General features: G+C 49.6%; 1 protein-coding gene across 1 annotated transcript in view; it reads right to left on the bottom strand.

Moving 5' to 3' along the window:
- Positions 1–7,941: 7,941 nt before the first annotated feature.
- The window catches only part of NUTF2 (nuclear transport factor 2), a 33,685-nt gene continuing 19,470 nt past the window's right edge, over positions 7,942–22,156 (bottom strand). Inside the window, exons 2-5 of the mRNA XM_029050854.2 lie at positions 20,501–20,627; positions 17,693–17,764; positions 17,475–17,573; positions 7,942–11,544 (exon numbers count right to left, since the gene is read on the bottom strand). Coding sequence (XP_028906687.1) covers positions 11,431–11,544; positions 17,475–17,573; positions 17,693–17,764; positions 20,501–20,599 — 384 coding nt within the window. The 5' untranslated portion in view covers positions 20,600–20,627 and the 3' untranslated portion in view covers positions 7,942–11,430. The remainder of the gene's footprint in view (positions 11,545–17,474; positions 17,574–17,692; positions 17,765–20,500; positions 20,628–22,156) is intronic.

Below are 22,156 nucleotides of genomic sequence, written 5' to 3'. Positions count from 1 at the left end.
ACCTGAGTAGTCTCGCCCAACCCTTGGCACAGTGCTCTGGACACAGTAAGAACTCAATAAATAATACTATTAGCACTCAAATAATGCTAATTTAACATCCAAAACAGAGCTCCCAATCTTCCCACCCAAACCCTGTCCTCCCCCTGACTTTCCCATCACTGCTGATGACACCACCATCCTTCCCGTCTCACAAGCCTTGGTGTTATCCTTGACTCCTCTCTCTCTCATTCAACCCACATATTCAATCCGTCACTAAATCCCATCGGTCCCACCTTCACAACATCGCTAAAATTTGCCCTTTCCTCTCCATCCCAAACTGCTACCACTAAAACAATCACTCGTCCTATCTCGCCTGTATTACTACATCAGCCTCCTTGCCGACCTCCCAGCCTTCTGTCTCTCCCCATTCCAGTCCATACTTCACTCTGCTGCCCGGATCATTTTTCTACAAAAACATTCAGGACATGTCACCCTGCCCCTCCCTCAAAAAACTCCAGTCGTTGTCCATTCACCTCCGTATCAAACAAAAACTTCTCACCATTGGCTTTAAAAGCACTCGATCACCTTGCCCCCTCCTACCTCACCTCACTTCTTTCCTTCTACAACCCAGCCCGCACATTTTGCTCCTCTGGTGCTAACTTTCTCACTGTGCCTCGATCTCACCTGCCACCAACCCCTCCATCACACCCTGCCTCTGGCCTGGAATGCCCTCCCTTCTCAAATCTGCCAGACAATTACTCTGCCCCCCTTCAGAGCCTTATTGAAGGCACACCTCCTCCAAGAGGCCTTCCCAGTCTAAGCCCCACTCTTCCTCATCTCCCATTCCCTTCTGCATCTCCCTGACTTGCTCCCTTTGCTCTTCCCCCCTCCCAGCCCCACAGCACTTATGAATGTATCTGTCATTTTATTTATTTGTATTAATGTCTGTTTCGCCCCCGCAACTGTAAGCTTATTGTGGGCAGGAAATGTCACTTTTTGTTGTACTTTCCCAAGCGCGTAGTAGGTGGTCTGTGCACAGTAAGCACTCAATAAATATAATTGAATTGAATTACTATGGATGCCCAGACTACTGCTTTGACATCCCACCCCGGCTTTCACTCTCTGCCCTCTCCAGTCCTCACTAAGCTCTGTTGTCCCAAACATTTTTACAAAGCACTGTTTTGCCCACATCTCTCCGGACTTAAAAAACCTCCAGTATTTGTTCATTCCTCTCCGCACCAAACAGAAACTCCTGACCGTGGACTTTAAGGCACTCCCCCCAACCTGTCCTCACTCCTGTCCCACTACAGTCTCCCATTAAACTCTGTCAGTCAATTGTATTTATTGAGTGCTTACTGTGTGCAGAGCACTGTACTAAGCACTTGGGAGAGTACAATATAACAAAGTAACAAACACATTCCCTGCCCACAACTAGTTTACAGTCTAAATGGGGAGAAAGACATTAATATAAATAAAATTAACTATATGTACATAAGTGCTGTGGGGCTGGGAGGGGGATGAATAAAGAGAACACGTCAAGACAATGTCAAAGGGAGTGGGAGAAGAGGAAAGGAGGACTTAGGGAAGGCCTCTTGAAGGAGATGTGCCTTCAATAAGGCTTTGAAGTTGGGGAAAGTAATTGTCAGATATGAAGAAGGAGGGCGTTCCAGGCCAGAGGCAGGACGCGGGCAAGAGGTTGGCAGCGAGATAGACAAGACTGAGATACAGCGAGAAGGCTGGCATTACAGGAGTGAATTGTGTGGGCTGGTTTGTAGTAGAAGAGTAGTGAGGTAAGGTAGGAGAGGACAAGATGATGGAGTGCTTTAAAGCGAAGGCAGGTATTGTGTATTACACTCTCCCAAGTGCTTAGTTCAGTGCTCTGCACAAAGTTAGGGCTCAATAAATGCCACTGACTGATCGATTCCAACCCAGCCCTCTAACACCAAGTTACTCACTGCGTCTTGCTCTCATCTCTCCTGCCTTGTTCATGCCTTCCCTCCTCCTTGGAATTCCCTCCTCCTTCACTGCTCTCCCCATCTTCAAAGACTTTCTAAAATCACATCTCCTCCAGGAAGCCTTCCCTGATTAATTTCTCATCTTCCCATCCTTCATAATAATGTTGGTATTTGTTAAGCGCTTACTATGTGCAGAGCACTGTTCTAAGCGCTGGGGTAGATACAGGGTCATCAGGTTGTCCCACGTGAGGCTCAGTCTTAATCCCCATTTTACAGATGAGGTCACTGAGGCACAGAGAAGTGAAATGACTTGCCCACAGTCCCATAGCTGACAAGTGGCAGAGCCGGGATTCGAACCCATGACCTCTGACTCCCAAGCCCGGGCTCTTTCCACTGAGCCATGCTACTTCTCATCCCCTCCCTTCCCTCCAACAACTGCCACTTCCAACACTCCAGTGCCCCCTAAGCCTTTGGGTGACTCACCTCAACCCACCCCCTCCCAGCCCCTCCCACCCCCCCTTCAGTCCCCCGACCCGGGTAATGCATATACATATCTTTATACTCTATTAGTTCCTATCTTCCTATCCACATTTAATTTTCATGCATCTCCCCTGCTGGGTTGTAAGCTCTTTGAGGGCAGGGATCACTGTATTCAGTGCTTGGGAGAGTACAATATTGAGTACAATATTGAGACACATTCCCTGCCCACAAGGAGCTTAAAGTCTAGAGGGGGAGCAAGACATTAAAATAAACTATGGATATGTATATCAGTGCTTGGGGAGAGAGGGTGGGGGTGAGGTAAATAAAGGGAGAACAAATTCAAGTGAAAGGGCGATGCATAAGGGAGGGGGAATAGAGCCTTCTCAATTGTAAACTTGTTGTGGTCAAGGAATGTGTCTACCAACTCTGTTGTATCATACTCTCCCAAGTACTTTAGTACAGTGCTCTGCACACAGTAATGATAAAGGAAATGAGAGCTTAGTCCAGGAAGGCCTCTTGGAGATGTGACTTTAAGAAAGCTTTGAAGGTGAGAGAGTGCTGGTCTGTCGGATATGAAGGGAGGATATGAAGGGAGAAGGAGTTCCAGGCCAGAGGTAGGATGTGCACGAGAGGTCGGCGGCAAGATAGATGAAATCGAGGTAGAGTGAGTAGGCTGTCATCAGAAGAGTCAAGTGTGCAGGCTGGGTTGTGGTAGGAAATCAGCAAGGTAAGATAGGAGGGGGCAAGGTGATTGAGTGCTTTAAAACCGATGGTAAGGGGTTCCTGTTGGATGTGGAGGTGGTTGGGCGATCTTGTCTATCTCGCCACCAACCCCTCACCCACGTCTTGCCTCTGGCCTGGAACCCCCCTCCCTCCTCAAATCCAACAATTACTCTACCCCCTTCAAAGCTTTATTGAAGGCACAGCTTCTCCAAGAGGCCTTCCCTGACTAAGCCCCCCTTTCCTCTTCTCCCATTCCCTTCTACATCACCCTGACTTGTTCCCTTTGTTAATCCCCCCTCCCAACCCCACAGCACTTATGTACATCTCTGTACCGTGGCGCAGTGGAAAGAGCATGGGCTTTGGAGTCAGGGCTCATGAGTTCGAATCCCAGCTCTGCCACCTGTCAGCTGTGTGACTGTGGGTAAGTCACTTCACTTCTCTGTGCCTCAGTTCCCTCATCTGTAAAATGGGGATTAAGACTGTGAGCCCCACGTGGGACAACCTGCTTCCCCTGTGTCTACCCCAGCGCTTAGAACAGTGCTCGGCACATAGTAAGCACTTAACAAATACCAACATTATTATTATTATGAATGTATTTCTTTATATTAATGTCTGTCTCCCCGCCCCAAGATTGTAAACTCGTTGTGGGTAGGGAATGTATCTGTTTATTTTGTATGGAACTCTCCCAAGTGCTCAGTACAGTGCTCTGCACCTGGTAATCACTGAATGAATACAATTGAATGAATGAATGAATGAATAAATGAATTAATGAATAACCTTTTGGGTGAGGAAATGTGTACTGAGTGTTTTTGAGGAAAAATGATCTGGATAGCAGAGTGAAGTATGGATTAAAGTCTGGAGAGACAGCGAGGAGGCAGGGATATTAGCAAAGAGGCTGATGCAATAATCATGGTGGGACAGGATAGGTTGATTCTTGATTCTATTTATTTGCTATTGTTTTAATGAGATGTTCATCCCCTTGATTCTATTTATTGCTATTGTTTTTGTCTGTCTCCCCTGATTAAACTGCAAGCCCGTCAAAGGGCAGGGACTGTCTCTATCTGTTACCAATTTGTACATTCCAAGTGCTCAGTACAGTGCTCTGCACATAGTAAGCGCTCAATAAATATGAATGAATGAATGAATGAATGAATGAATGAATAGGTGCTCGGATCAGTATAGTAAGTAGCAGTTTGTACATTCCAAGTGCTCAGTACAGTGCTCTGCACATAGTAAGCGCTCAATAAATATGAATGAATGAATGAATGAATGAATGAATGAATAGGTGCTCGGATCAGTATAGTAAGTAGCAGTTTGGATGGAAAGGGTGGATTTTAGCCTTTTTGTGAAGGTAGAACTGACAGGATTTGGTGACAGATTGAATACGTGGGTTAAAAGAGAAGCAGCGTGGCTTAGTGGAAAGAGCATGGGTTTGGGAGTCCGAGGACGTGGGTTCTAATCCTGGCTCTGCCACTAGTCTGCTGTGTGACCTTGGACAAGTCACTTAACTTCTCTGTGCCTCAGTTAGCTCATCTGTAAAATGGGGATGAAGACTGTGAGCCCCACGTGGGACAACCTGATTACCTTGTATCTACCCCAGTGCTTAGAACAGTGCTTGGCACATAGTAAGCACTTAACAAATACCATTATTATTATTATTATTCAATGAGAGGCAAATTGTGGATAACGCCAAGGTTACGGGCTTGTGAGGCAGGGAGGACGGTGGTGTTTTTTACAGTGATGGGAAAGCCAGAAGGCAGGGTTAATTAATCAATCCTATTTATCAAGTGCTTACTTTGAGCAGAGCACTGTTCTAAGCACTTGGGAAAGTACAGTACGACAGAGTGGTAGCCACATTCCCTGCCCTCAACGAGTCACAGTCTTGGTTTGGGTGGGATGATGAGAAGTTCGGTTTTTTAAGTTTGAGGTGTCGAAAGGACCTCCGAGTAGAGATGTCCTCAAGGCAGGAGGAAATACGAGACTGTAAAGGAGAGATCAGGGCTGGAGATGTAGATTTGGGAACCATCCACATCTTTGGTAGTTGAAGCCATGGGAGAAAATGAGTTCTCTGAGGGAGGGAGTGTAGACGTAGAACAGGGGCTGTGGCTACTATTTCTTATTGTACTCTCCCACGCGTGCTTATACGGTGCTTTACACATAATACTCTGCTCTTCCCCCTTCCCCTCCCCACAGCACTGTGCATATTTGCATATATTATTTATTACTCTATTTATTTTGTTAATATGTATATATCTATGACTCTTATTTATTTTGATGACATATACGCCAGACTACTCATCTGGTTGTCTGTCTCCCCCATTTAGACTGTGAGCCCGTTGTTGGGCAGGGATTGTCTCTATCTGTTGCTGAACTGTACATTCCAAGAGCTTAGTACAGTGCTCTGCACATAGTAGGTGCTCAATAAATATGATTGAATGAATAAATGAATACATTCTATCTAGGGGCCCAGTACTGAGTGGAAAGAGTCCGGGCTTGGGAGTCAGAGGTCATGGGTTCGAATCCCGGCTCTGCCACTTGTCAGCTGTGTGACTGTGGGCAAGTCACTTCACTTCTCTGGGCCTCAGTTCCCTCATCTGTAAAATGGGGATGAAGACTGTGAGCCTCATGTGGGACAACCTGATGACCTTGTATCTACCCCAGCGCTTAGAACAGTGCTCTGCACATAGTAAGCGCTTAACAAATACCAACATCATTATTATTGATTGAAAGGGATAACAGAGGACTAAGCAGGCAGAAGGTGATGCAGCATTAAAGCAAGAAAGAAGGGGATTTGCTAACAGTGTGAATCCCCAGGGGGACCGAGTAATAGTAGTAGAATGGCATTTCTCAAGCACCCACCGGGTGTAATGCACTGTTCTAAGCACTTAGGAAAATAACAGAAACATGAGGCAATACTCCCTGCCCACAAGGAACTTACATATAAATTATTTTCTTGAGAAGCTCACCAGCTTTCCTCCCACTTATCTGAACAGTGTCGCCTAGTTTTCTGGAGAGAGTTCCCGAAACCAGGAGCTGAAAGCTGCTGTTTCACTGCCCTAGGCCTGGTCTCCCCCGACCCCCGCTCCCCACGTATCAAAATATTTACAAGTACTGGAATTAATAAATTGAAGGTAATGAGTAATAATAATAATTATCAAGGTATTGGTTAAACACCTACTATGTGCCAAGCACAGTACTAAGTACTGAGGTAGATACAAGTTAATCAGGTTGGACATAGTCCCTGTCCCACAGGGGGCTCCCAGTCTAGAGAACAAATATTGTACCTCCTTTTTCACAGGCGAGGTAACGAGACACAGAGAAGTTAAGTGACCTGCCCAAAGTCACACAGCAGGCAAGTGGCAGAGCCGGGATGAGAGCCACTCAGGTCCTCTGCTACCTAGGCCGGTGCTTTCGCCACTAGGCCAGGCTGCTCCTCCTCAAGGTAGAGTTGAATATACTGTACATATATACGTAAATGCTGAGGAAGGGTCTAAATTAACACTTCAATGCTAGAGGAGGTTATTCGGTTAATAGATTGCTATGTCCCGTTTCCTTGTTCAGTAAGGGGCATAAGCACAGCAATCCAGAACCCACTCAGCCTGCTGCTGCCAAGACCCCTATTTAGAGGTGGTTCATCAAGATATGCATGCAGAATAATGGAACTGAATTTCCTACTGCTCTGGAAATAATGTTGGGATTTATTAAGCACTGTGCTAAGTGCTGGGGGTAGATACAAGATTCAAGAGCAGCAGCGTGAACTAGTGGATAGAGCACAGGCCTGGGAGTTAGAGGCCCTCGGTTTTAATCCCGGCTCTGTCATTTGTCTACTGGGTGACCCTGGGCAAATCACTTCACTTCTCTGGGCCACAGTTCCCTCACCTGTAAAATGGGGATTAAATTCCCCTCCCTCCAATTTAGACCCTGAGCCTCATGTGGGACAGGGACTGTATCCAACCTGGTTATCTTGAACCTACCCCAGGCCTTACAGCAGTGCTTGACACCTACTAAGCACTTAACAAATACCACAAAAAAAAAAAGATAGACCAGCTTAAGCTCCTGTCCCACATGGGACTCACAATCTAAGAGTTTTCCGGTTTTCTGGAATGATCAGTTAGCTAAACAAATTGAACTAATGCCGCCTCCCCTACATACAGATACAACCATCCAGTACTGTCTAGAAAGACTGGTGCATATCCAGCCACAAGAGGTGGCAGCCAGGGCTGGGGGAGAGGGGAGAAGGAATGTAGTTGGAGAGAAGCAGATACCAAAGGGGTCCGGTCTCTGACCCCATGCATCTGCTACTGGGCAGGAATTCCAATGCTGACCATTCCTTTGGCTCCTCCCTGAAACACAGGGGAGCAGGGGGGGAGGGAGGACGATGCCCTCGTTCACTGCCCTCAGAACCTCAGAGGAAAGGAGACTGCCTGGGGAAACAAGGATGGCAGTGATGGGAGAACAGGGCCTGGCAGTTGTTAATACTGGGGCCCTTTACATACCTCCCTCCCCAATACTGTTAACTGTAACTGACCCCAGGCCTAAACCCGTGAACTTCTTTGTTCTGGTTTAGACCAAGCCTGGAGGGTTGGAACAAAGGTGAGATCAATCCCTATAGCACCCCCCTCCCTGGCCCCTTCTCCTCCCTGCCCACACCCCCCTGCCCACACCCCACTCAGGAGGATCTAGAGTGAGTACTGATACCAAGTCTCAAGAGCCCAAAACCCAGGTCGGGGCTAGACCGGGAAGGGTTGTTCCCAAGAGTTTATTCAGCCTAGGCTTCTGTGTCCGATCAAACAAATGAAACATCTTTTTTTAAAAAAAACTGCTTTATTGATAACACATTTCAGTCACAGGTACAATGAGGAGCCATCATACATCAGTTTATATCATGATTGTATCAGGTAAGTTCAAAATTTCTAGCCTAGGCACCTGATCAAGTCCCTTCTCCTCCTGCCAAATAACATCCGCTCCTATCTTCATAACAAACATTTTTGCTTTTGAGAACATAGCACATCTGCCCAGTTAAGGATGGGCATGGCCTGTTGGCCCTCCACCTGGGAGAAACTCAACTTCCTAGAAAGAGGACAGCCCTTGGTAAACAGCATACAGAAGGGAAACATTTGAGTTACAGAATTACATAAACCAGCTTTGGCCCATCTGGACTGAAAACTGTTCTGGCCTTTTCACACTGCAGCTCCTTAGCCATGGCAGTTTTCATGGGTCTCCATTTCTTCCAAGAGTCTGATGGCTTTCTAGGAAAGGGAGGGTTTGGGGGGGGGGGGGGCCGCGGGGAAGCGCCCTGGGAGTGAAGACCTCATCCTGGGAAACTGTGCAAAACCAGCTGAAGCCTGGGATGTGTCCAGAGCTGGCTCGGTTTGGGTTTTCGCTAGGGCTAGGAAGGGTGCAATGAGGACCAAAGGAAGCTGGGTCCCTATCCCACCAGCCTGAAGGACATTGATGGAAGTTCAAGGCGTGATTAGACTGGAGGGAAACTTGAAGAGCAGCCTTTATCCCTTCGTTTAGCAGAGAACAGAAATGGGTCTCTTTACACCCAGTTTTGGCCAGATTTTTTTTTTTTTTTACTGTTTCTGGCACCACCAGTTGAATTCCCACAAGGAATTCCGCTCAGAGACCAAGAATCGCAAAGCTGATTTTTTTTTTTTCTTCCCTGTTCATATGGCTACGAACACCCTGGAGATTAAGGCTAATGGGTCTAGGCAACAGTGTCTCCTAGGGGAATCTGGCAGGGAACAGTCCAGCAGAACAAGAATTCCAGGAGCACAAGGTCCCTTCAACCAAAAGATGCAGGAGCGAGCTCCAATTCCCAAGCAGATCAACAGGCCAACTGTGCACTCAGAACCGCTCCTATCTCCACAAGGGCAACATGGCACAGACATCTGCACAGCCACACCACATAATACCACGGTGGCTGATGTTCCTGGGTTCAAACGAAAGCCAGTAACTAGCAGGAGATAAAGCTAGGTGGGAAAGTGGCAAGGTGGAACGTGTAGACTTTGTGACCTTCCTTCACATGCTGAAGAACTCTGATTTTAGGGGGAGAAGGGGGAGGAGAGCCCAGCGACATCACTCCAGTGCATAGAATAATACTGCTCGAGGGAGGAAAAAGATCCCCCCCCCGCCAACTAGCCTGGGTCACCAACCCTTGCTGCCCCTGACAAGTCCTGATACTGCTCCGTTTAGCCTGAAAAAAGACAAGATGTTTTTAGTGAGAGCAGTAGATCCTGTGCCCATGACAACCTTGTCTACCAGTGGCAAGTTTAAATGGGTCCCACATCAGACTGAAGGAAACCAGATCTCAATACTGGCTCCTCACTCCTCCCAGCTCATCAAGTTGGAATAAAAAAAAAAAAAATCTTAATCCCTGAGATAAAGCAGCGAACAGCATCCTTGTAAGAATAAATTCAAGCAAATCACGCCCACCTTAAGAGTCGACTGGGTGCAAAGAGGGATTGTTGGCACTCGATTTAGGCGGCAAAACCAAGCCAGACTAGCATCTGCTGGAGAGGGAGGAATGGAAGAAATTCTGGCAGCAAAACCTATGAGGGTAAAATAGGGCTGCATGGTTGGAAGCTTTTCAGAGGTGTCCCCGATTGCCAGAAGGGAGAGGAGTGTTTCAAGAAACACCCCCAAATTCATCCCTCACAAAAGGGTTCATTGGCTTTCTGCTTCCGTCCTTTGATTCCTTTCAGCCCGGGGAACCAGAGGAAGGAACCGTTAGCGGCTTGATTTAATCAATACCTTTCAGGAGAAGGGACCCGGCCGGAACCTCGCCTGCTCCAAGGGATCCATCTGGGAGTTGGACCCCTCCGCTCGATCCATCTACCAAGGAGCAGGTGAGGCAGCCCTCCCGGTGACGGGATCGGCCGCTGCCTTGTCCGCTAAGAAAGCCAAATAACCTCTTTCTGCCCCCTCCAGGTCCCTTCCTTGCCTTAGTTGCAATAAAGTGCTTCTCGGAAAGCCAGTCCAGGAGGAAAATGCTCAACAGCCTCAAGAACCTGCTTCTACCAAAGAGAAGCAAGGGGAGGAAAGGGCCAGCTCAGATTCAGCCCTTTTCCAAAGCACAGTTTCAAAGGACCAACTCTCCCCCTCTCCCCACCCTTGTCAAAACGGGGCTGCACAAGTCCAACCCAGAAAGAGGACGCCTAAACCTCAACCCCATTGCAAGGCTCTCGATCAGCTCAAAACACCGATGCCAGGGAACGGCCGCTACCCTAGAGCAAACTTCAACGAGGAATCCCCAACTGCCCCCAAGGGGTGCAGGTCACTCTAGTAGGCACTGGCGGCCACCTTCAGGCTCTGGAAGACAGGACTCAAGGCTGGTAGTGTTTTCAAATTGCTCATCGGCGAGGAGATGCAACTCACTCAAAACACTAGAATTAGGAAGAAAAAAGGCTGGGCGCTGACGCCAGGGAAAGGGGAAGATCCATCCTTCTGGCTGGGCTGTCCTATTGGTTTCTATGCGACATGAATAGCAAGCTAGCCTCAGAAAGGCTAGAGGAGAAAGACCTGTTTGTTTCCCAGGGTCAGCATTTTAATACACTCCAAGGAAAGCCGTAAGCTTCATTGTTAGTGCGACTGGTTGGTGCACTCTTCCCCTCCTCCAGGAGCCCATTTCCTGCTGCTCCTGCAGCTGCTGCTGCAGGGACAGGCAGGAGGGAAGGAATCTGTCCAGATTAAGAGTGCTACAGAAGTTTGGTGTCTGAAGGGGGTGGTTCTGGGCTTCCAGATATCAAAGGAAGAAACAGATTAAAACTTTGAAGATATGCACTTAACAGCCAACTAATTAAAACAATTTAAACTGTTAAGAAAATTTTCATGGTTTTATTGTATAATGTAGCATTGAACATCTGAACAAATTGGTAACTAGGCTTTGCAGGCAGCTGCTGCTTTCTCCTTTGTTTCTTTGGGTTACTAGAGTAACTTGTCAGTACATTGGGGAAAGGAGAGAGGAGAAGAGAGTAAGAGAGAGAGAAAGAGAGAGAAAGAAAAAGAGACACAACCTTTTGCATTATTTAGTCTTTCCAAGGCATGCGCTGGTACAACACAAACTTCTCCTGTCAGATGTAGCTAGTCTAATGTCCAAACATCATGCACAACACACTCAATTGGTGACACCACCGTCAGAGCAGGGTGCCAGGGGGCATACGCCCAACCGCCCACCGTGGCATTGTGGGTTTGTGTATGATATTTGGAGAGTTTGAGGGAGTGGGGGGGGTTATGAATATAACAGGAAGGGGAGAAAGAGACAGCACAGGTGCCTTGGGGAGAGAGGGTCTCAGCCGAAGTTGTGCAGTGCTAGCCTGAACATGTCGTTGGTGCAAACCCAAGCATCGTTGATGTTCTTTAATAGAAACATCTGGTGGAATCCCATGATGGGGTCTTCATCAGCCTGTGAAGAGAGAGGAAGGACAGCATTTGAGTGGCCTAGGATAACTCCCAGGCAAGCTCATTACGTTACGTGCGTTACAACTAGCTCCGGGTTTTATGGGGCGGGGGGAGGAGGCGCCCTGTCATTTGCCCCGACCATCAGCTTCTGCCCCACAGGGAGAAAAACCTGAGAAATCTCCCCACAGATGACCATAGGGGATGCGCTGGTGCTCCTCAGGCTGTGAAACCAACCACCTGCAGGAGTTTCCATGAGGCAGCCCCCACACTAGCAGGCCAGAAATCAAGCAACTCTGTTGCATCCCGGTAACTCAAATATTGGTGTTGTTGGATAAGACACTAAAAATACAAAAGGAACTCTGAGAATAGCTCAGGTTCCCAGCATCCTGAACACACAGAGGCATAAGGATCAGCACTCTACTGCTTAGTTCAACTGGGTCCCCGAAGTAGGATTTTTCTCACCATTGCAAACCAGTGCTTACTGTGGGTGCCGGGGGTGGGGGAGTGGGGTGGGCGGGGGGGGAGCGGCACTGTACAGGGCACTACAGCTAAACCCCCCGCGGGGAGCTCTAGACTCATTCCCTCTCCCCCACAGACCTCGGGCACAGAGCCCACCGAGAGATCATGGTTTCAGTCTCAGGCTCTGGGCAGGGACAGTCCCAGACAAGCTCGGGAAAGCCAAAAAGCCTGCAAGAGCCCAAACTGCTCAGCCTAGGCTGAATTGTGAGCAGAGTGGGAACACACGCAGGGCAGGATTGGCCATCTCAGTTGTGGCCCAAGGACTTTCCCACAAAGGAAATGTTTCTGCTGCTCTGTAGGCCAGTTCAGGTACTCCCTAAATTCAGAGCTACCACAGAACACTGCTTCCAGGGCAGTCCATAAGGGCTTTAGGCCAGCCAAGTGAAACTGTGCACCCCCCGAGCAGAGGTGGGGAAAGCACATGTACCCATCACCAGGGTTGTCTATGCCCGGGGGCCCCAAAGACAAGATAATCGCTGCCGGGGGAAGTGCAACCACAACTCAAACTCAGCCCGCTGAAGTCAGGCATCCTCGTGACAGCTGAAGTGGTGGGGCTCAAGATCACCGGACCACCAGACAGAGGGTCGGCCAAGAAACCAGGTCCCCAGGAATGCAGAGGTCTGCTCCCTTTCCTGGGGGGTGGAGGGGTGTTGGAATGGCAGCCTCCATATATGGAGGCAAATCATATGGGCCCAGAGTGACGATGGCTGGGTAAATGCCCCAGGGCTCTCGGAAGCAGCCCCACGCCTTGCCGCTCTGCCCGTTGCCAAGAGAAAGCAGCACATGCAGCAGTCGTGAGCATCAAATCTGACAGGTAGCACCAGGGGCCTGGTGGGAAGCACCCACTTATCCTGGTGTCCTGGAGTCATCCTTGCTCAAGTAGGGACCAGGCCAAGGGCTGCTGGGGCAGGAGGAGCCAAGCCTTATACATCACGCAGGGATGGTCAGAAGACCGTACCCAGGCTCCCAGCTAACTGCCAAAAAGGAGGCTCGATGGAACCCTAGACTTTGGTCAAATCATCTGAGCCAAGTCACAGAGAGAGAGAGAGGTATCGCTGGCAAGAGGAAAGCTTCAGGGGTGCTAAAGACACCGTCTCTGCTCGAGAAGGCTCTGGCAATGCAAATGCAAATTATCTCTCCTTTCTGGCTGAAGGAAGAAGAGTCAGAGATCTGAGAAATGAGAAAGGAAGCAGAATGTGAGCTGGAAAACCCATCAACAATGGAAAGGATCCATGACGTTTCGTGCACAAACCTCGGAAAAACCTAACCTCCCTCAAGCCACAGTCCGTCGTCCCCCCCACCCCCACCCCACTATTTTGGACAAAGTTTTTGGTCTCAGAGGAGCCCCGAATCTAGACTCAAAGCCTTCCCTCCAACATCACCTCCAGGGGACACTGACACCCCAAGGAAACCCAGGTTCCCCCAGACTAGGATAACTCCTCCTCCTGCAACTGGGGGGAGGGGGAGGGGGAAAGACCCAGCTCCAGTCGGCAGCCCAGCTGCAGACAGTACCCCAGAGGGCACTGACTGACAAGCCAGCAACCCTCCCCTTCGCAATGTAGTGACAGCCCAGCTAGCCAAGTGCCCAGCCTCTTTCCCACGATTCTGATTGGATGGGGGTCAATCAATGGCATTTACTGACTGCTTACTCTGTGCAGGGCACTGTACTAAGCACTTGGGAGGGTGCAATATAACAGAGTTGGTAGACGGGTTCCCTGGCCACAATGTGCTCACAGTCTAGATGGGGGTGTCAGAATACAATCCTTTCCAGATCTGGGAGAGATGGGAGTGCGGTGTGATGCAAGGGAAAAAACATGGATCTGGGTCAGAGGACCTAACTAAATCACCCAGATTCACTCAGTCGTATTTATTGAGCGCTTACTGTGTGCAGAGCACTGTACTAAGCGCTTGGTAGAGTACAATACGACAATAAACAGACACATTCCCTACCCACCATCACAGCTCTCCCCATCTCCAAAACCCTTTGGAAATCCCACCTCCTCCGCGAGGTCCTCCCCAGTTGATTGTCTTCACCGCAGGCTACTTCCTCCCTCTTCCCAACTACCACCCCTCCACTCATCTGCCTTTCTGTTCTTGGTCATTTTGTGTCCGTTTCCCTCATTAGACTGTAAACTCCTCAAGGGCAGGACTATCTTTTACCTCTACTGAATCCCCCCACAAGCTTAGTTCAGTAAGCTGCACGCAGTAGACCCAGGATCAGCAACCTACGCCTTCCTAGAATATCAAATGTGGGTCACCAGTGTAAGTTCCCGTTACCTTTGCCCCCACGGCAGTTTGGGCAGGAAGTAGCCGGCGTGCCCCAACTCTGCCCCTTTGAGCCAGGAAGGGGCTGATCTGCAGCCAGGAGAGGGGCACCACTCCTTGCCCTCTGCCGACACCACCCCTCTGCCCCCCAACCCCGCCCAAGAATCAGTGTAGTTCTTTTCCATCTTCACCAGACAACAGGGCCAGGTGGAGCTGCTCTCACATTCCCCCGTCCCCCAGAATCCACACAAGCAGCAGTGACATCGAGGTGGGCCAGCCAAACTGGGCAGGGAAAGGACCACTGACCTCCATGGATAGTTGGGGCAAGAACAGCCCCTCGTGCCAGGCACCATGTGCGCTGAGAGCGGCAGCAGGTGCGGCTGCAGGCAGGGAAGCAATAGGGTAGGAGGCAAGAGCAGCCCCCACATCGGGCGCCATGCGCATTTATCACAATCTCCGGAGATGCAGGAGCATGAAATGGTAATGGCAGACGTGGTGTTTTGCAACTCTAGCAACCAGCCAACCCCCGCAGCCCCTTCCCAAAATGAAAGGAACCAAGACTAAGTTCTCTCACTTTCCTCTCCCGTTTATTCTCTCCTCCACTCCTTCCCCTCCAAGTTCTCATCAGAAAATGGCAAGGTAAGTACAATATTAACTTTAAATTATTCTTATTATTTCAATAATCACACCTCCACATAGACACAAACTACATTCACATGTGTTTAAACTGGACAATTGGCTCTTTGCACACCCAACTGCTCAAAGGTTTCATTTTGTAGGTGCTCATACTCGTGAATAGTCGATTGATGGCCAGTTTCAGCTCTGCCCCGGCCTACTCTGTGACCCTGAACAACTCACTTAATTGCTTGGTTCAGTGTACTCATTTGATAATAATATCCTCCTCTTTCTTTCTCACTGGAAGGTTGTGAAGGGAAAAAAAGCCAGGTACATAATGTGAAAGTACTTTGGGAAATAAGTGCTATACAGATTCAGTATATAAGTACCATCATAGAGAATCACAGTCATCTCTGCATATGCCAGGGCCCAAGGTTTCAGGCTCACATATTTGCAATGTACCTGACCCAATGTACAAGTACCCACACAAAGATTCTAGTTGAATTGGATAATTAATATTAGGATGTGGGTTCAGGTCAGGTGCAGATAAGGTCCTCTACACTAAACAAATGAGTGAGTCACTGCTGAAGCAAAATACCCGAGGAAAGTCTCACGGTTGGGAGTGCGCCATGCCAGCTCTGAGGCCCTCCCTCCCAACAACCCCCGCTCGCCCCACATCCCTCTTCTCTGAGGGGAGGATGGCCGGCCAGCCACCACGTTGTAGAGACTTGCGACAGCCCCGGTTCGCCCAGCCCGACCCACGTACACCCACAGCAAATTTAGGGGTCGGAGCACAAAAACAGATTGGTTTTTTGTTTTTGCTCTTTATAGGTATGGAAGGAGGATGGTCTGAGGGTTCGGGGCAGGTTCGGGTGTAAGATAAGAGTTCCCATGCAGGGCTTTAGCTCCCAGGTCCATAAGCTCTGGGAAGGGTCTGGGCTCATTGCCGTGGTGAGAACCAGAAAGGGAAATGACAGCCTTTCTGCCACGAGGCCTTTCTGCCACGAGGTACCTGCCATAAGGAGGGGCTCACTCCATGCCCTGTCCATCACTCCAAGGGTGGCCAGCCCATCTGCTGGAGCTCAATCAATTCCAGGGGAGATCAGAAGAAAAAGCTAAGAAGGGGAGACAGAGAGGACAGAGGATCGGTATATCTCGCTCCCCCGCTCCAAGCCGAACAAGTTTTACACGGAGGCCCTTATGGTCAAAGAAGAAGCTCCATATAGAAGGCCTTCTGTGAGAAGGAAAGTAGAAGTTGCATGAAAAGGTAGTGGACGTTGTTAACCTAGGTTAAGTTGAGAACCAGTACCAAACTAGGGTATGTCTGAGGTTGCCCAATTTCAGTTGCTGTTTGATTACATACTCCTGAGGGAGGCTTAAGAGACTGATTTGGATATTTTTTTGGGGGTGTGTGTGTACATATATACATTAAACACACACATTAAATACTTCTATTGATTGACTGATATCTCCTATAAAGCGGGGTGTCAGTGAAAACTGCTGGGAACCGAATATGGGCAGTGTTGTCTAATGGAAAAGGGCGTGGGGCTGGGAATCAGGAGACCTGGGACCTAGTACCGGTTCTGCCTCTGGCCTGATGGGTTACCTTGGACAAGTCACAACTTCTCTGAGCCTCAGTTTCCTCATCTGTAAGATGGGGATAAAAATATTTGCCTCAGGGAGTGTGTGGCAATCAAATGAAATAACTGATGGGAAAGCACTTTGGAAAACGAAGAGTGTTGGACAAAAAACAAATTACCATTTTCCCTGGAAGTGCCCACTAGCGCTATCTTCCACAACCAATTGCTGGACCCCCGGCGGGTAGGGCCAGCAGCAAATCCCTGATAGCCTCCCTTGCCACTCGGGAGCCCAAATCCAAATCTAGCCATTTGGATTTGGATGGTGGGTAACAAATCGTCCGGACGTTACCGAGGAGCACTAACTGGAACTATTCTCGATGGGAGAGTGAAGGTGAAGCAGTCCAAGTGTCCTTCTTTATCTGGGGTGGTTCCCATCAGGGAAGGCTCATGAGGCAGGGGGTCGCAGTCTGGCACAAGGAAGGAAACACAGTCCAAGGACTTTGGAAGTGAAGCACCCTGTGTCCTGATCAGTCCCAGGGGAAACAGGCTGGGGGCATTTCTGCCCCTAAACCGAAGCTGCAACAGGTCACCGACATATGCCCCGGTTAGATCCGGGGCCAAGCTCCCTCCCGTAAGAGTGACGTGAAACATCGCGCTCACAAGGTGGGTACGGCTTGTTACTGAGCCTCTGCCCCAAGCCACAGCAGCCAAAATTTGATACCTACTGGCAGGAGGGCCTCGTGCCTTTGCTTTCCCAGACTGTCCTAGAGCTGAGCCCTGCTCCCCTGAGGCCCGAGATACTGACCTCTCCAACCTGGGGGTGGGGAGACGGTGTGGGAGAGGGCAAATGAGCAGAAAATCAAAGCAATCATTCAAATTCCTCCCTCCCCAAGTCTCCCGTCTCCCACTCTATCCAACAGGAAGTGTCCTTTGAAAAGCAAAAGGTAGGTCTTACCTTTAGCTGGCCCACAACCATACTGAGTATGCAGCTGTCAGGGGTGGGCTGATGGTCCTGCGCTGTGATGCTGTGCTGGATTTTCTGGAACGGGAGGCTCTGGAAGGGACAGAAAGAAGGGTGAATGCGGTGGCGGCAGCAGTAAGAGGGCGACGCTGAAAAATCACCACGGCATCCAGCCCCACGAGGAAAGGAAGGGTAGAGAGTCGCATACTCACAGACAACTTTTCCACAATTGCCGCTTTGCCCTGGAATTGCTGCCCTTCCCAAGTAAGGCATGATGCATCAATCTGAAACACAGAAAACCAGTAAGAAAAAGAGAGGAAAGAGGCAGCCGCCTCAGCAGGAGTCAGAAGCCAGGCCACGAGTCTCCCCGCTCCCCATCAGCCTCCTAATCCGGGCCCTGATTTTCCTTTAGACTGAAAGCTCTTCAGTCGTTGGGGTCGGGTCTTTTACTTCTTTAGTGAGTTCCCCAATCGATGCTGTGGATTCCCATACTTTGGGGGTCTCCCAGAACATCTTTGTCTCAAGGGAGCAACACCTACAAGCCAAGTTGCAGGCTGGGAGTCATCGCCATAATAATAATAATAATGTTGGTATTTGTTAAGCGCTTACTATGTGCCAAGCACTGTTCTAAGCGCTGGGGTAGATACAGGGTAATCAGGTGGTCCCACGTGAGGCTCACATTTAATCCCCATTTTACAGATGACGTAACTGAGGCACCAAGAAGCTAAGTGACTTGCCCACAGTCACACAGCTGACAAGAGGCGCAGCCGGGATTCGAACCCATGACCTTTGACTCCCAAGCCCGGGCTCACTTGCCACTGAGCCATGACGCCATCATCATCACCCCAGCTGCTAGGGGGTGGGGACAAGTCCCGGCTAGGAGGCTTGTTCCAAAGAAACAGCTCAGAGCAGAGGGAAAGAGAGGAGAAAAAGAGCCCAGTAAGCAACTCGGCCAACCTCAGAAAAATACGCCATGGTATCAACGCCAGATCGGAACCCGGCGGGACAGGGGAGCAGTCGGAGCTGGGATTATGGTCCTCTCCAGACCACGGTCCCTCTTTAGGCTCTGACCACGTCGATGCCCGATAGAGGGAGTTCGCTGTCCATTCTGATTGGATGCTTTCTAAGGAAGGGACTGCCCCCCCCAACTCCTCTTACTTAGCAACACAGCCTCTTCTCCGCAGAGAGGCTGTCTCCAAGCGCCACCTCCTGATACCAAAGAGTCTGCAGAGAGCTCACAGAAGAGCCCAACAGGGGCTCTAAGGCTGGGGCTAGTTGGTGTGGGTCCTTGCTGGTCTCCAACCCCCTTCCTACCCAACAACCCCACATTCTGATTGCTCTGACCCTCTGCTGACCTTCCAGCTTCTGACCCCCAAAGACTGCTTAGCTGACTTACTTCTCCCAACTCCCCTTTCCCAACTCACATTCCTTCCTGTCCCCTCCAGGACTGGATAGCTACCAATTGGACTTAGGCCTACAGGATTTAAGTTTCCTCAGCAGTAAAATGGGGATTAAATCCTCCTCCCTCCTACTCAGACTGTGAGCCCCATGTGGGACAGGCATGGTGTTCAAACTGACTCACTTTTATCTTCCCCAGCACTTAGCTTTACACACAGGAAGCACTTAAATATAATAATAATAATAATAATTCATTTATTCATTCAATCATATTTATTGAGCACTTACCGTGGGCAAAGCATAGTGCTAGGTGGTTGGGAGAGTACAATACAAAAACAGACACATTCCCTGCCCACAACAAGCTCACAGTCTAGACAATAATAATAATAATAATCACAGGGAGCAGCTCCCAGGAGAGGAGTTTTTTTCTTGTCATGAAAGACTGCTGAAAAATACCCTTGGGAATGACAAAGCCAAAAAATTAGTGGGGCCCCAGCACAAACTGGTCCCCAGGCCAGGTCCTCTCAATTTACCCCAGAGCTCCCAGTGATAGCTCTGTTTGCCCATCTTTGTTGTAATACTCTTTCCTTTAGACTGCAAGCTCCTCTTGTAGACTGTAAGCTCCCTGTGGGCAGGGATCGTGCCTACCGACTCTATGTACTGTACTCTCCCAAGGGTTGAGTCCAGAGCCCTGCACTCAGTAAGCGCTCAATAATTACCACGGATTGACTGCCACCACTCTTTGTTTTTATCTTGCGAGCCAAAATGGTGTGACTACCCAAATAATTGTGGCATTTGTTAAGCGCTTACTATGTGCCAGGCACTGTACTAACCGCTGGGGTGGATACAAGAAAATGGGGTTGGACAGTCCCTGTCCCACATGGGGCGCACAGACTTAATCCCCATTTTACAGATGAGGTAACCGAGGCCCACAGAAGTTAAGTGGCTTGCCCAAGGTCACACAGCAGGCAAGTGGCAGAGCAGGGATTAGAACCCATGACCTTCTGACTCCCAGGCCCGTGCTCTATCCACTACGCCATGCTGCTTCTCCAAACAGTAGTAGTGAGTTTACTGAGCACCCACTGGAGGCAACACCGGGTATTAAACACTTGGAAGGACACAGAAAAACAAGCCCTCTTAGATAGTGGCGCCAACCCAGGGCAGATCCTCCCATAGGCCTGGGAGAGTAAGTCAAGACACCATCCATCCCTAGACCGTGTGCCCCACGCGGGACAGGGACTGCGTCCGACCTAACTTCTATCTGCCCCAGTGCTCAGCAGAGTGCCCGGCCCACGGTAAGCACTTAACGAATGCCATTATGATTACTATCATGAGTATTATCCCACTGCTTCCACAGTGCTTAGGCCAATCGGAAGTCCGGGGAATCTGTGGCTCCAGGAACTCCCTCAGGGCTGGCCACTAGTGGGTGCTACGAGCTTGCCTAATTGGCAGGACAAGCAAAGGACAAAAGGTACTTGGGGGGCTTTTTGGCTCCAAAACTAAAATACCCACCCTTCCACCTTAAGCCCTCCTTGGAAGAAGACCTCGACTCCCAGGAATTAGGGCTGACTCGGCTAGGTGAGCCCCAACCATCGGCCTCGCCCCTCTCCCCAGATACTCACGTATATTGCTCCTAACTGAGTTCTGTCCGTATCAAATAACTGGTAGTAATGCTGTACAAAGCTGGATCCAATCTGCTCCCAGATAGGCTTGTCTCCCATTCTGGATTCTCAACTGCGGTGTCGGAAACTGTGAGAGCAAAAAATAACCAATCGATCAATCGCTCATATTTATCGAGCGCTTACTATGAGCAGAGCGCTGTACTGAGCGCTCGGAAGAGTACGATACGAAAGCGTTAGCAGACAAGTTCCCTGCCCATAAAAAAGCAAACAAACAAAAAATCATCGGGGTCCAGAGGCAGAAAGCTTTGAAAAGTGCATCGTCGCCTCTTCGGATGTGAAACTCCCCGCTCCTGCTGGCCCCAGAAGGGATTCCTCCTCTCTGGACCTCTGCTCAACCAGGCCTGGAACCGGCATCCCGACGGTGTCAGGCAGTCCTCACGTTTTAGCTGCCCTCCCCTGCTTCCCTTTGGCATTCAGCAATGGAATCAGATCCAGTCCCAAAGCAGGGGGACCTCTACAAAAGCATCGCTGAAACATTTTCTGAGCTCCCACCGCTGCCCCCGTTCTTGGTTCTGTACCAGGCACTGGGGACAGAACACATAAGACGACACAAGAGGCGCCAAGCCGTAAGTAGATCGTGGGGAATTAAGCTGAACAAAAAGAGGAGCAGGAGAAAAGAAGGGGGGGGGATGGAGAGGGGAAGGAAGAGAAAGGTAAGAGCGCACATGGAGGCTCTGCCCCTTCTGCTGCACTCTCCCAAGGGCTGCATACAACAGCCAATTAATAAATTAGGGTAACTCCCCCCAACCTTCCCCTCTTCCTCCTCCCACTGAGTCCTCTTTGGCATTACCTCCTCTGACCCATCCCCTCTTTCTACCGAGGTGCATGCTACTATCACTGCTTACAATTACCGGTAAGTAGTACCAAAAAAAATCTTATTCGAATATCAGTGAGAGAAATTGCGTGGTAGAGACAATTATGTGAGTAAATGTGGTATTTACCAACGGTGCCTGCGGGATCCTATCTACTAACTCTACTGTACTCTCCCAAGCCTCTAGCATGAGGCTCCGCACAAAATAGGTGCCCAGCAAATGCTCTTGATTGACTGAAAAGCTTCTCAGGTGAGATGAGCCTGGCCCAAGGCCCAGCCTGCTGTCTGGAGTTTCTCAGAAGCCTGACACTAGGGCCCACGAGGAGAGTTAACAGGATTGAAATATCTTGGGCAATAATAAGTGCCGGTCCTTCCTCAGCCCATAAGGAACTGGTCCACACTGCTCAGTGTCCGAAATTATTTACAGATGGCAAAAACTTCATAACAGAATCTGCCACCCACTTCTCCCTCTTTCTCCTGCCTCAGCCCCACTGAATTAGATGAGGCAACTCAGTACCCTTCCTTGCCCACCTCTCCCCTGACTGGTGGGGATGGGGGGGATAGTCCTATTCACTCACTGCCCAGAAATAAGCCTGGGAGAGGAAGACAAGCAAGATCTTAGTCCACCTGCAAGTTGTGGGCCCCCTTACTCCCATCAGGAAGAGGCAGGTTCTTTCCCAACCGCTAACAGATCACTCCCTTCCAATCTGCTGCGGGCATCAGCTGGAATCTGGAGGGGGGGTTGGGCTGGGCTCTTCTAGCCAGAGGGCCCTATTGTTTTTTAA

The sequence above is a fragment of the Ornithorhynchus anatinus genome, chromosome X1, assembly GCF_004115215.2.
Source record: "Ornithorhynchus anatinus isolate Pmale09 chromosome X1, mOrnAna1.pri.v4, whole genome shotgun sequence".
In the NCBI taxonomy this organism is placed as follows: Eukaryota; Metazoa; Chordata; class Mammalia; order Monotremata; family Ornithorhynchidae; genus Ornithorhynchus; species Ornithorhynchus anatinus.
Note: the sequence above shows the minus strand (reverse complement) of the source record. Positions and strands in the feature narration are given on the sequence as shown.